Here is a 12,261-nt window from a genome sequence, read left to right as displayed (position 1 = left end):
GTTGAGTGCGAAATTTTTTTGGCTTCGCCTGTCACCATTCCTTGCTCGCTTTTTTGGTTTCTGGTTATGATAGTGAACCCAGATCTGCAACAGTCCTGTCCAGAAATGCATCACCCTCGACGTTGAAACAACGCAAAAGTTCTTCACAGGCGTCGACGCGATGATCTTTCAATTTAGCAGTCAAGTGACTGAGACCCATCTTGCAGACATCTTATTGAAGTGCACAACATTATGCACAATGTGTTGAGCTAAACCAAAGCTAATATTCATAATTGTGGCAATTTCTTTCAGCATAATATGCCTGTTTTCCTTTACAAGCTGTTTCGCTTACGCAATATTTTCGTCGGTCACTACACGATGAGCCTGTCCCGGTCGAGGATCATCCTCTACAGATGTTACACCACTTTTAAACTTCCTACGGCACTCGCATACTTGCTGCAGGGACAAACACGAATCACCATATTTTGTTGCCATCCTGCGATGAATTTCAATTGGTTCCACACCTTCACTGCACAAACACCGGGTCACCGAACGCTGTTCTAACGCGGTACATGTGGACAATGGGGCGTCCGTCTTGATACTTCTTCGTAATCATTCTTCTAGCAACACTGTGCCACCTGTCGGTCATTAAGTGCAACTCAAGGGATATTAGTGGCACGTATCGAAGCAATGGTCCAAATTAACGGCATTTGATTGCATTTTTAAGGTTTTCATTTGATCCTCGCTCGTATGTAAAGAACATTTTGTGTATTTTTTCTTTTTATTCTCTCTTCAAGATATTTATGGTATGGCATCATCTTTTTCAGTGCTATGTTCCTGCGAATTATGTCTGGAGTAGAGTCATGGTATTGTGTGAATGATATAACACCCAATAAGACAGGATATTTTCCTTCCCAAGCATATAGGCCATCGATGGTAAGTCGGCTGCACAACAAATTGTATAATCTTTTGTCTAAATGTATATAACTGCACGGTTTTCCTTATATTTAACTAAACAAAGGAGTTCCAGCATAAGTATTTTAAAAATAGTAAAAGTTGCGTACATGATGGTTCATGATATATGTAAGTAAACTAAAGATACTAAATAGAATAGATCTTAAATTCTGATTGCATAACGACAGAGCGTAGAGACAAGGAAAGGAAAAAAATAAAGAATACGTGAGAGAGGTATCCGACTATGTATCATTAACAGGCACTTTGATCCTTAAATGGTGATCAATATACTTAAATCAAAAATAAACTATACTTTGTATAATCGTGTAGAACACAAACATTAACTCCTTGCGTTCCGGGTGTCATTTTCTTATGTGCGTGCTGTAATGCCTCTTTCATTACTGTTAAAAGACTGTCTAAACCGTTATATAGTGCGTAGTCATTGTGCACGCGTGAGGAGAGCATTCACATTAGTAACAAAAACAATTATTTGCATTGTGGAACATTTGGACTGAAAAAAGGAAATTCTGATGTCCTGAAGGGATTTTATGCTGCTTCAGATTGGCAATACTGAACGGAGATCAAAGACAAAGGTTTTCCTTTTCCGACCTCGAAATAGATTTCGAAGTTGCTGATTGTGTATGGTCAAAACAAACACATATGTGTTGTAATTGAATACTCCCGTAGACCTGTCATGTACTGAAACATTTTATTCTTTTTATTTTATTTTTATTTTTTTGGCAGAAGGTGCTGTCACCTAAAGAGAAATAGTAGAATTAAGTCTTGCCTTGCATCCACTAACAAATTTCAGCATCTCCAGAATTAATACCACCCTTAATGAAGGATACATTTTCATGACATCCACATGGATGTTACTGGTACGCAAGGAGTTAAACAGATGTATCTTTATCGTTTTACTCCTCGTAAACAAAATGTAAGAAGAAGGGTAAGAAAGAAAGCAGTACTAAAGAGAAAGGTCTGGCCATGTGCGGCTGACTTTCATTTTGAATGTTATTTCGGTTGCTTACCGAACCTCTCATGGTAAATTTATAACGAAAGTGTTAATTAATATTAGCAAATAGTTAGTGTAGTGCTATAGTGGAAGGATTAAAGTTGTTTATTGACTTAATGGTGGATTCGGATTTATAATCTTAATTCGGATTAAGAATTGAAGTTAATCATAAATTATCATAGTAAAGGGAATGAAACTGGTTAATAATGCGATATAAGAGTACTTGTGTGGAGAGTTGTCAATGAGATTATGACATTAAATAAGGTCAATGATAGAAATGTTTGTAGTACCGTAAGTGGAAATGGTGTGAGGCACATCCAGAAAGTAAGTTCCGAAAGTGCCCCAAATGGCACTAGTGGTCAGAGCAGGACATGCCTGCGCAGAACTGGAGGAGGGAGACATAGTCATAACCTGGCGCAAGCTCAGTTGTGTGAAGTGGGTGGTGGGTGAACTGTGGTACGATAAACATTGCTGCGAGCATAGAGGCTCCCTCTGAGTACATCGTACGAGTGGTAATTTAGCTTTTTCCACGCTAAGAATCTGTCGGGTTCAGAAAGCAATCGGGTGTTATGTGAAGTATGTGGACTAGATGTCATGAGTGAAGGTATAGTCAGAAGATGATGCACACTTTTCACAGCAGGTCGTACAAATGTGCACGACCAATTCCATAGTGACCGACGACAGCTCATCAATTTGAACACCTTGGTTTCGGTACTTATACTTACAGCCAGGCTTATTTTTGTTGTCAGAAGTTAAAAGTAATTTACTTTAATTTTATGTAACTACTTTTGGTGAATTAAAAAAAAAAAAATGCATGAAGGAAATTAATTTTAAGTCAATACAAAGCTAGAATATGTTGTATTTAATCAACTCCAGTCTTAACACATTTTTGTTACAGATATACAAGCACAAAATACTAAAGTAGCCTAGGTAGCTAGGATTCCTTCCTTCAGTTCAAGGACTTCCGAAAGGTAACTTTGGAGCAGGCCTAGGCTGGTTGTTCAACAAAAAAATTTAAAAAAAAAAAAAATGTTTTTCAATTCGTAACTTCTCTATTTCTGTTTTGCTCCCCATCCAAGAAGAATGTGCAGTAACATGAAATCTTAAATTAGCATGTGCCTAGAATTTAAATGAATAACTTCTATAACTTCTTCACGTAGTAAAAACAAAATGTTAAAATTTAATGTTATCAAGTAATGTGAATCACTCGTTAGTTAAAGGTGAGAACTCTGCTTGCTTTTGTCAGTTACTGCATATTTTTCTCAACTGGGCTTTGATATGAAATTTAACAGTAATAACATTTTTTTTTAATAGACCTGGAAAAATCCTGGAATTTAAAAACAAATATCTAGTAGAAGCAACGCAATAAGAACATTATTATTAAACACTGAAACTTTATTGTGAATAAAGAAAACAATTTGAGTTCAGCTTTGCTGCTTTTCTGGATAGTGGTCCACTAGTTTATTAATTTGTGACAAACATTTTGTAGAAGGGGGGTTTTCTACTCAGAGATTTATTTTCAAATTGAAGACCTTTTTGTGCTAAATAGGTATGAACAGAAAATAATTCCTGTCCTTTATGAAGAGGTTATGAAAACGTTGTAGCAATAAGAAGACTGCCCATCTCTGTGAAAGGGAAGGTTCTGTCTCGTAATAATAGATATATTTTAGCCGGAACAGAAAAATGTCCATATTATGTAGGTATCAGTTAAGGGAAGTTTCACTGTAGTGTGGTAGTAAACACTTAAAATAACAGAAAAGCTGGTGGCTGGACGTTTTATGTAAAAAGTAATTTTATTCATTTATTTATTTATTTAGGAATGTTTGGAGACTGCAGAGAATGAAGTAATATGTCAGTTAAACTTTATTAGAGAAAATATTCTTGCACCGAGTGATCCTAAGCTACACCAGCATCTACAACAGTTGGATATACCCCTTCAACTATTCGGCATGTAAGTAATTTACTTTTTGATAATATTAGCTTTATTGCAACCTTCCAGTCAGTGATTACGAGAATGTAATTAATATTGACCTTTTGTTAATATATATTTTTAAATGGTTTTATTTCGAAAACTTGTTTAAGTAAGTATTACATCCAGATTCGTAGGTGGTTTCCAATAGACGTAAAACTCATAATGCTGTTTACAGTAATTTGATATTTCAAACGATTCCAGAGGTGTAAAAAATTGTTAAATTAATATATTATTTAAAATGGCGTAATTTTTTTTAACATTTTTTGATTTACTTTGCTTCTATGACATTGCCACAATAATTTTAAGCAATGTTGCAAACTTTACCAGGATTCTTCATATCTCCAGAACAGTTTGAGATATTAGGTTGCTGTAAACGGCATTATCATCTTCGCATTTATTGAGAGCTATCTATACAATCGGTTGTGAAGTACTTGTCTAAGCAGTTTTTCGAAGTAAAGGGTTTTGAAAAAGTCAAATTTTCACTCCCTTGTATCTTTGTTCCTATTAATTCGAAATCCACCATATCATGATCTTAGTATTAGATGCTAAAGTACTTTCGATGTCCATTGCTTCCTCCGTCTCACACGGAGCCGCGGTGGCTCAGTGATAGAGCATTCACCTCTGGTGCATGGGATTCTTGGTTCGATCCCAGCTCGCGCCAAGTGAGCTTTGTGGTGGACAAACACCGTTTGCGTTGGTTTTCTCGGAGTTCTCACACTTTCTTTATTCCACCATTTCATTCATTTCTCATCATTACTGTCTCCTTTAGCCTAGCCGGTATAACTGTGGGAATGTAAAACTCAAAGATTTCATTTCATTTTTTCCGTCCGTTTCACTTGCGTTGTTACTAGTATAGAAACCCAATATCTGGGTGTTTGTGATATTGTAGCATCATGTAGTGTCGAAATATGATATTGTAAGTTTTCATTTGTTATGTAGATTTGAAATATACAATAAACCTGACATAATGCCATTAAAAAAAAAAAAAAAAAAAAAAAAAAAAAAAAAAACTTTGTGTTAGGTTGGGCAACCTTATTAAGCTAATGGTGCCATAGAGTAGTATGTCAAATAATGTTCCCCCTTCCATTATTTGCATGGTACAAAATTTCAGGGTTATTTTCCATTAGTTTAAAAGGTTACAAGAACTTACCATGATAAACAATCCGCCCTTTATTTACTTTGCTACTTTCTGTTTTCTTAACACCGTGGTGAAATTCAGTGTGTTTTATAAAATGTTATCTCCTTAACTGATTCTTCGTGATGTAGTAAACGTAGCTTGTCAGTCTCATTTCCGTGTCCTTAACGAAATTGTGGCCATGTAATGCCGTCAGAATGATTTGAATGAACGTTTCTTCTTTCATTCAAGAGGACTGTTAAGCACTAGACTTGAATATGTATTGCATTTGCCTCCTTACGTATATTCCTCTCTCTTATTTTATTCCTTTTTAATTACAGACGTTGGCTGCGATTGCTATTCGGCCGAGAATTTCCACTTCAGGATCTCCTAGTCCTGTGGGATGCGATCTTTGCTGAGGGAGATAATTTCGAATTAGTAAATTACATTGTTGTAGCAATGCTGATTGCTATAAGAACACAGTGTAAGTATTTTTCCTTGCTTTGTTACCGACTTCTATTGGGAGTTCCCTCGTGACTATATGGTTAGCGTACGCGTCTTCGTTGCGGGAGATCTCTGTTCGATTCTCATTGGAAGCTCATGTGGTTCGGATTCCACGTTAAGGTGTAGGTCCACGTCTTGTATAACCTCGCTGCTGCTCAAAAGACCGCTAAACTCCTAATCCATCCTAATTCGCAATAGGAACTCTGAGGTTCAAATCCCACGTTAAGGTGTAAATCTACATTTCAAGTAGCCTAGGCATTGACAAGGAATTGAACTCCAAACCAATGAACTCTTTCATTGAAACTTAAAGATTCCTTCTTATAAATAGATTTATTGTCTATTTGAAAATTTAGTAACTGTCAGGAAAGTTTTCTTACAGATATCGACTACATGACCATCTCATCAGATTGTTAATTTATATTGGTAACATGAAATCTTAAAGGAACTAAATAAGAAATAGTAGCTTTTAGGTACTTCTATCTCGTGAACATTTGGTGTCCATGCAACCGGGTCTGATGTTTGTTGAGAGCGCAGAATTAGTGGTTTTGATTCAGTATCTGTGAAGCTTTGTGAATTAAGAAGGACGGCCTTCGAAACGAAAAGTCCAAAATTGAATTTGAGCTATAAACAGAGTTAGTTTTGATTCAAGAGATCTGGTTTCAGGGCTCAGGTGTTGTGAATAGGATTAAAGCAGGACACACAGTATATGGAACATCTAGCGATGATTTTAGAGTAAAAAGTTTAGTGCAATAAAAGATTGATATAACAATATTATCAGGTAGATGGGGTCTTATCATTGTAGTCTTACAAAAATACTATCTTCTGTAGAAGTGGTTGATAATACATCAATTAAGCCAATTTGTTAATAAATATTTTCTTTCCTAGTACATTCATATCTTGGATCTGAAACAGTTCATGAGCGAATTAATATGCGTAAATACTACATGTACATTTCTGTACCTTCACAAATAATAATCTAGCAACTGTGACATGATCGTTCACGTAACAAGAGAAGAACATGTACAAATTTCGATATTATTCTACAGGTTCTTGTAAATATTTAATTAGCAAATTTTAAATAAAATTATGTTTCATTTATTTTTTATTTTATCTAGCTCCTGTTCCTTTCAGTGTTGAATGGAGACTACACTAGTTGCTTGACGTATCTAATGAGATATCCTGGTGCGGTGGATATATCTTACATTATAGAAAACGCTCTGTATTTGAAGGATCCTCAGGTAAGTACTGGATACGTGTATTTGTCTTTTCTCATTCTTCAGTGTAGAACAATTTTTAAATGTTGGTTAGACAGTATAACGTATACACTTTTTAGTTTTTTGAAGTTCAATTAAACGAACTAAATATTGTATCTTTAGAATAGAAAGCCCGAATCATTTTCCCCAACTCACTAACGAGCATGCTTCTCATAGCCAATTAAATCTTTTATTAACTGAGTCGATTTTTCAGTGTATTGTTTAAAATTCATCCATTGAAAAAAATGATTCTGGTAATAATCCTACAAGTAAAGAACGAAATAAATGTATAATCTTTTGAAAATATAAATTCCATAAAGTGTATAATATTATTGGGAAGGTTTGCGTTGAATTGACCCTCCAAGCTACACCAAATTTGAGATCATGTATATTTGTGTGTAGCGCAAAGAAAATGCTATAAGTAATTAACTTCCCACATACCTGGAAAATCTGAGAATGTCAGGGAATTCGATTTTTGTCAGGGAAAACAGGGTTCCTACTGATCATGGAAAACTCAAGGAAAATGGTGCAGGTCAGGGGAGTACAGGGGAAAAGACAGGAAATTAGGGAAAGTCAGGGAAATTTTATAAAATATATTTTTTCTAACATTAATTGTACGCCAGTTTCAGCTTAGCCAACCATTATAATGTCTATTTGGTTTTTATTTTCTGGGTAGATATTAATGATCACAGTATGGGGCGTTGCTCCGATTTTTATTGGAGGTAAGTGGAATGTACGTATGAGCAATTGATTACTATTTGTCTCTATAAAATAAATGTTCTCATATATTCGTTATTTATATGTCAACGTCATCCGACACCTGTCTTGAAATTCAGGGAATTTTCTGCCAATGGTCAGGAAAAATGATTTCCCTAGATAAATAGGAACCCTGGAAAATCACAGAAATTTTCGAAAACTTCTTTAATGCCAGGGAATTTATTGAAAAGTTATTTAATGTCAGGGAAACAGAGTAGTCGTTCTCAATAGTGAAGGCAACTTTGAAGTAATAAGATTAGTTGGGATTTAGAGATCATACAATACAATAATGTAGAATAATTGGTTACAGATGCATAAAGTTATATCAAGGTGTGCTGCACCATAATTTGTGGTGAGGTTCTTAACTCTGAAATCAGTTAAGGTACAGCATCTTGAATCCCTTAATGTAGACAGAGTGTGGCGCCTCTGACCTAAACTGAGGTACATATTGAGGTACAGGCTTCACACACACACACACACACACAAACACACACACACACACAAAAAAAAAGGCGAGGTTCTCAATTCTACCCATTTATATGTATATGTGTGTTGTGCATATGTTGAAGCAAAAGTCTTCGATACAGGTGCACCGACTTCTTTGAAAAAGTATTCTTTTCCGGTTATTCTACATAAATTTCGTGAGGATCTAACCATAGTCTTCTGAGCTAGGTCATCAAAGTTCTTCATGGCTGACAGTGTTCATACCTTAGTTGTATGTTTGATCACGCATTATTTCGACATATTTGCACAAATTTTGTTGATTTACTTTTTGTTCGAAAAAGTGTGCTTTCGTGGTTCCATATAAATTTCATTAAAATCTGACGATAGTCACCGGAGCTAGAACATGAAACTTCTCAACGATTGATAGTGGTAATATCGTAATTAACGGACTTCATTGTGTGCACGCTTATGCGTAACTTCAACACACATGTATTGATTTTGATTATCTTTTCTTCAAAGAGTATGCTTTCTCTCGCAGGTTCCATACAAATTTTATCAGAATTGAATGACAGTCTTCGAAGTTGGACCGGGAAACTTCTCAGCAGCTGGTAGTCTTAATAACGTGTTTATGTTCGTGTATAATTTCGAATCTTGTAGACCGATTATATTTTATAGGCCAACCCATTTCATAGAAAATCAATGCCCTTCTTTTAGTTAGGTATCTAACTAAATTATTGGGGATATGAAAAAGTGGAAAATTTAACAATGTTGTCAGGGAAATAGGTAAACATTTGTCAGGAAAATAGTTTACAAAAATCTGTGGGAACTTGGATATAGATGGAAGGGGGCGCGGTGGCTCAGTAGTAGAGCGTTCACCTCTGGTGTTTGGGGTCCCGGGTTCGATCCCAGCCCCCGCCAAGTGAACTTTGTGGTGGACAAACATCGTGCTCGTGGGTTTTCTCGGGGTTCTTCCGTTTCCTCCCACTTTCTTCATTCCACCATTTCACTCATCTCTCATCATCGCCGTCTCCTTTAGCCTAACCGGCATAACCGTGGGACGTAAAACTCAGAGATTTCAGTTTCATTTTTTGAATATAGATGAATTTTTTATGAGATCATTTTTAGCAAACACCCAGCTTTGAAGCTTTGTTAGTGAGGAAAAATGGGTGGAGATTTCTGTAAAGTAAGAAGTTGTCAAAGACAGATTGTAAATCCTTTGAACCAATGTTGTATATTACTATTATTCATTTATTTGTTCGTTTATTTATTTATTTTTTTTTATTTATTTTTTTTTAATGTTAGTTTATGTAGCTTATCTTGGTATTTTCTTAGCATCCCAAGCAGAGCAGATCTGTTTTTTATTTCGCTATAGATCAAATTAGTTTTTATGATACTGTATAAATAGTATCTGTTTACCACACCATTCAAAAGTTCGAGTTTTTGTGGCAATAATGTTGATATCATTCATCAGCAAATTGCAAAATCGTTTTTTTAAAACTTACTCATTTTGTAATCATATATTTTAAAATAGAAAGAAAGAAATCTCAAAGCCGGCATAGAAAAATTAAAAAAATTACCAAAAAACATAAATATAATAGAATGAACGAAAGTAAAAGAAAACCGTTAAGAAATTTTGCTGCTGTTGAAGTAAGTAAGGTATGTGATTTCGTGTGATCAAGATAAGAGGGGTTTTGTTCAGTACCAAATAGTCACTACTTTCATAGAAATGGTGGTCCTACAGTACTATGAATTATATTATTAATAATAAAATATCAAGCAAATATGTTGCAATGTCGTGGGTATTTAGTAAAGTATGTCGTCTGTCAAAAAAAGGTTGGGAACCACTGCTGTAATAGATGCGGTTAAAAGATGTCTTCAGACCGGTAGTTTGAATAATTCGTTAACATTACTTATTGAGACGACATGATGGACCAGTACCATTATAATTGTAAAGTAGAGGAAGATAGGAAAGAATGAGATGGAGATACATGTCACCCAACAAAACTCTCTCACTTACTGATATTTTATGAATTTTCTGTCTGATGATGTGTTTAGAAAAAGATCTTATAAATTTAGTATTAACCAATTTGTATTCCTAAGAAAATACGTAAATCCAACACTTCGAAGAAAGAAAAAAAAAAGTTTTAATGTTAATCACTATTAAGCAAAAACAGTAATATTGGGTTGAGGCGTAATTTCGTAGCGGGCTGACTTGACCTGGCAACACTGCATTACTGTTCATTTGTTTGCCGTTTTTACATTGTCACTGTTTACTTTGGAGTGTTGTCTTGTGGAATACGAATTGTCAGCGAGATCGTTACAAACGATTGTTATTTCTTCGCTGTTGAAGATGGAGTATCAGGTCGAGAAAAAAAGAACATTTCCGACATATTCTGCTATACGAGTTGAACCGAGGTTCAAGCGCAGCAAATGCAGCTAGGAATATCTGTGAAGTGTACGGAACTAATGCCGTCGGTGAAAACACAGCAAGGACTGGTTTTCTCGTTTTAAAGCGAATCACTTTGATTTGCATGATGGAAGACGCATTCGATTTTGATGAGCAACGTTTAAACAGCTTGATCCGCGAAAATCCACGCCAGACAACCAGAGAATTGGCTAGTGTGATGGAATGTGACCAAGGAACCATAGTTCGACATTTACATTCCATGGGAATGATCCAGAAGATGGGTTCATGGGTACCGCACGTACTTAATGAACGAAACAAAAATGGCCGTTTGACAATTCGTGCTGCTTTGTTGTCTCGTCATCGAGTTTCCATTGCACAACATCAATCGTTCCTGTCACATATTGTTACTGGTGATGAAAAATGGTGACTATATGTCAAGTTTTTAACTGAATTTTATAAATAAAACACTAAACAAACAAACTTAAATCTATATTTAAAACGCTACGGACTTATGCATCAACCTAATAGGTAGCAACAAACTGTTTTCTTGCAATCGATTAAGCGTTCCCAGAATAATTTCATCTCCATCCTTTACTCTCTATTAAAACTGAAAGTGATAGAAATATACTCCAATTTCCGATTTCAAACTGATTGGGATTGAGCATAAGTGATAGATAGCAAGAAGCTGTTTTTTTTAGCGTTGTCATAATATGTACCATCTTTTCTCTTAAGAGTCTTCATCCCGGCGAAATTAAAATACCGCTAATTTTACAGTAATTATGTGATATCTTCAAATAGATAAAAGATAATTGAAATGTGGAACAAGAGCGTCCTAGACAATATTATTTTGCGTGAGGTACCGTTATCACAAGTCACCTAGTGGCTTTATGTTTTCAGCTGTTTAGAAACGCGAAAATAATGCCGATTTTCAAAATGGCTCGAAATCGAAAGCAGATAAGTGAGTCGTGATAACGGTTTCTCATGTAAAATAATATTGTCTAGGGCGCTCTTGTTCCACATTTCGATTATCTTTTATCTATTTGAAGATATCACATAATTAATGTAAAATTAGCGGTATTTTAATTTCGCCGGGATGAAGACTCTTAAGCTTCTCTTCAAGCCGAAAGTGACAGACCTCAACCACTTCGAGTTTTAATGTTGATCGCAATAGAATAAAAATGGTAATAGAAGCTTTTTTTCTGCAAGCAATTAAGCATCCCAAAAATATATTCCTTCTCCATTCTATTTTTTTCTACTAAAACCGGAAGTCTTAAAGGTCTATACTTCCGGTTTCAATATTGATTGGGAACATAATCACATCATACAAGTCAAACTCCTTTACATGGTGTTTATGTGACACTGCTACTTGTTTTACACTATCTATACTTACGAATAGAACTATTAATTACGTAATTCCACTGTTGGTCCAAATTATATTTATTTAAATTTAGCTTCAAATTCTTCGTTAAGTTACGGTGAAAGAGAAATCTAAGACTGATTTGGATATTTAAGTAAAATAGCGAAGAAGAACAAATGTTAATCGTGCTTTTCAAATCTTCTAAGTAAGATATTTGGAGGGTTTTATATATATTAATACAAAAGGCACAATCGTGAGAGAACGTTCTTGCTTTGCAGCTAGAGGACCTTGAGTTCGAATCCTGCTCTAAACAGTTTTGTCAGGGGTTATTTTTCGGGTTTTTCCAGAGTCTGACCAGACAAATACCGTGATAAAATCTTTTAAGTATAATAAAAAAATAATACTTATAATAAAAATAATAATAAAAGGAGAAAACAGCCTTCTTTCGAAAATTCTTCTCCTTTTATTATTATTATTATTATTATTTTTATTATTCCGAATGTAAAAAT

At 35.0% G+C, this 12,261-nt stretch overlaps 1 protein-coding gene across 4 annotated transcripts in view; it reads left to right on the top strand.

Annotated features, from left to right (window-relative positions):
* Positions 1–12,261, top strand: part of TBC1D5 (TBC1 domain family member 5) — a 67,772-nt gene that overhangs the window by 35,448 nt on the left and 20,063 nt on the right. For all 4 annotated transcript variants that reach the window (XR_014130435.1, XM_081749265.1, XM_081749263.1 and 1 more), the window contains exons 8-11: positions 807–915; positions 3,763–3,896; positions 5,373–5,515; positions 6,667–6,773. Coding sequence is in view for 3 of the 4 variants with exons in the window: in XM_081749265.1 (XP_081605391.1) it covers positions 807–915; positions 3,763–3,896; positions 5,373–5,515; positions 6,667–6,773 (493 nt within the window). In the remaining variant the exon portion in view is untranslated. The remainder of the gene's footprint in view (positions 1–806; positions 916–3,762; positions 3,897–5,372; positions 5,516–6,666; positions 6,774–12,261) is intronic.

This window comes from Thermobia domestica, chromosome 2 (assembly GCF_964235325.1).
Source record: "Thermobia domestica chromosome 2, izTheDome1.hap1.1, whole genome shotgun sequence".
NCBI lineage: Eukaryota > Metazoa > Arthropoda > Insecta > Zygentoma > Lepismatidae > Thermobia > Thermobia domestica.
The sequence above is the reverse complement of the archived record's forward strand: the minus strand, read 5'-3'. Positions and strand labels throughout refer to the sequence as shown.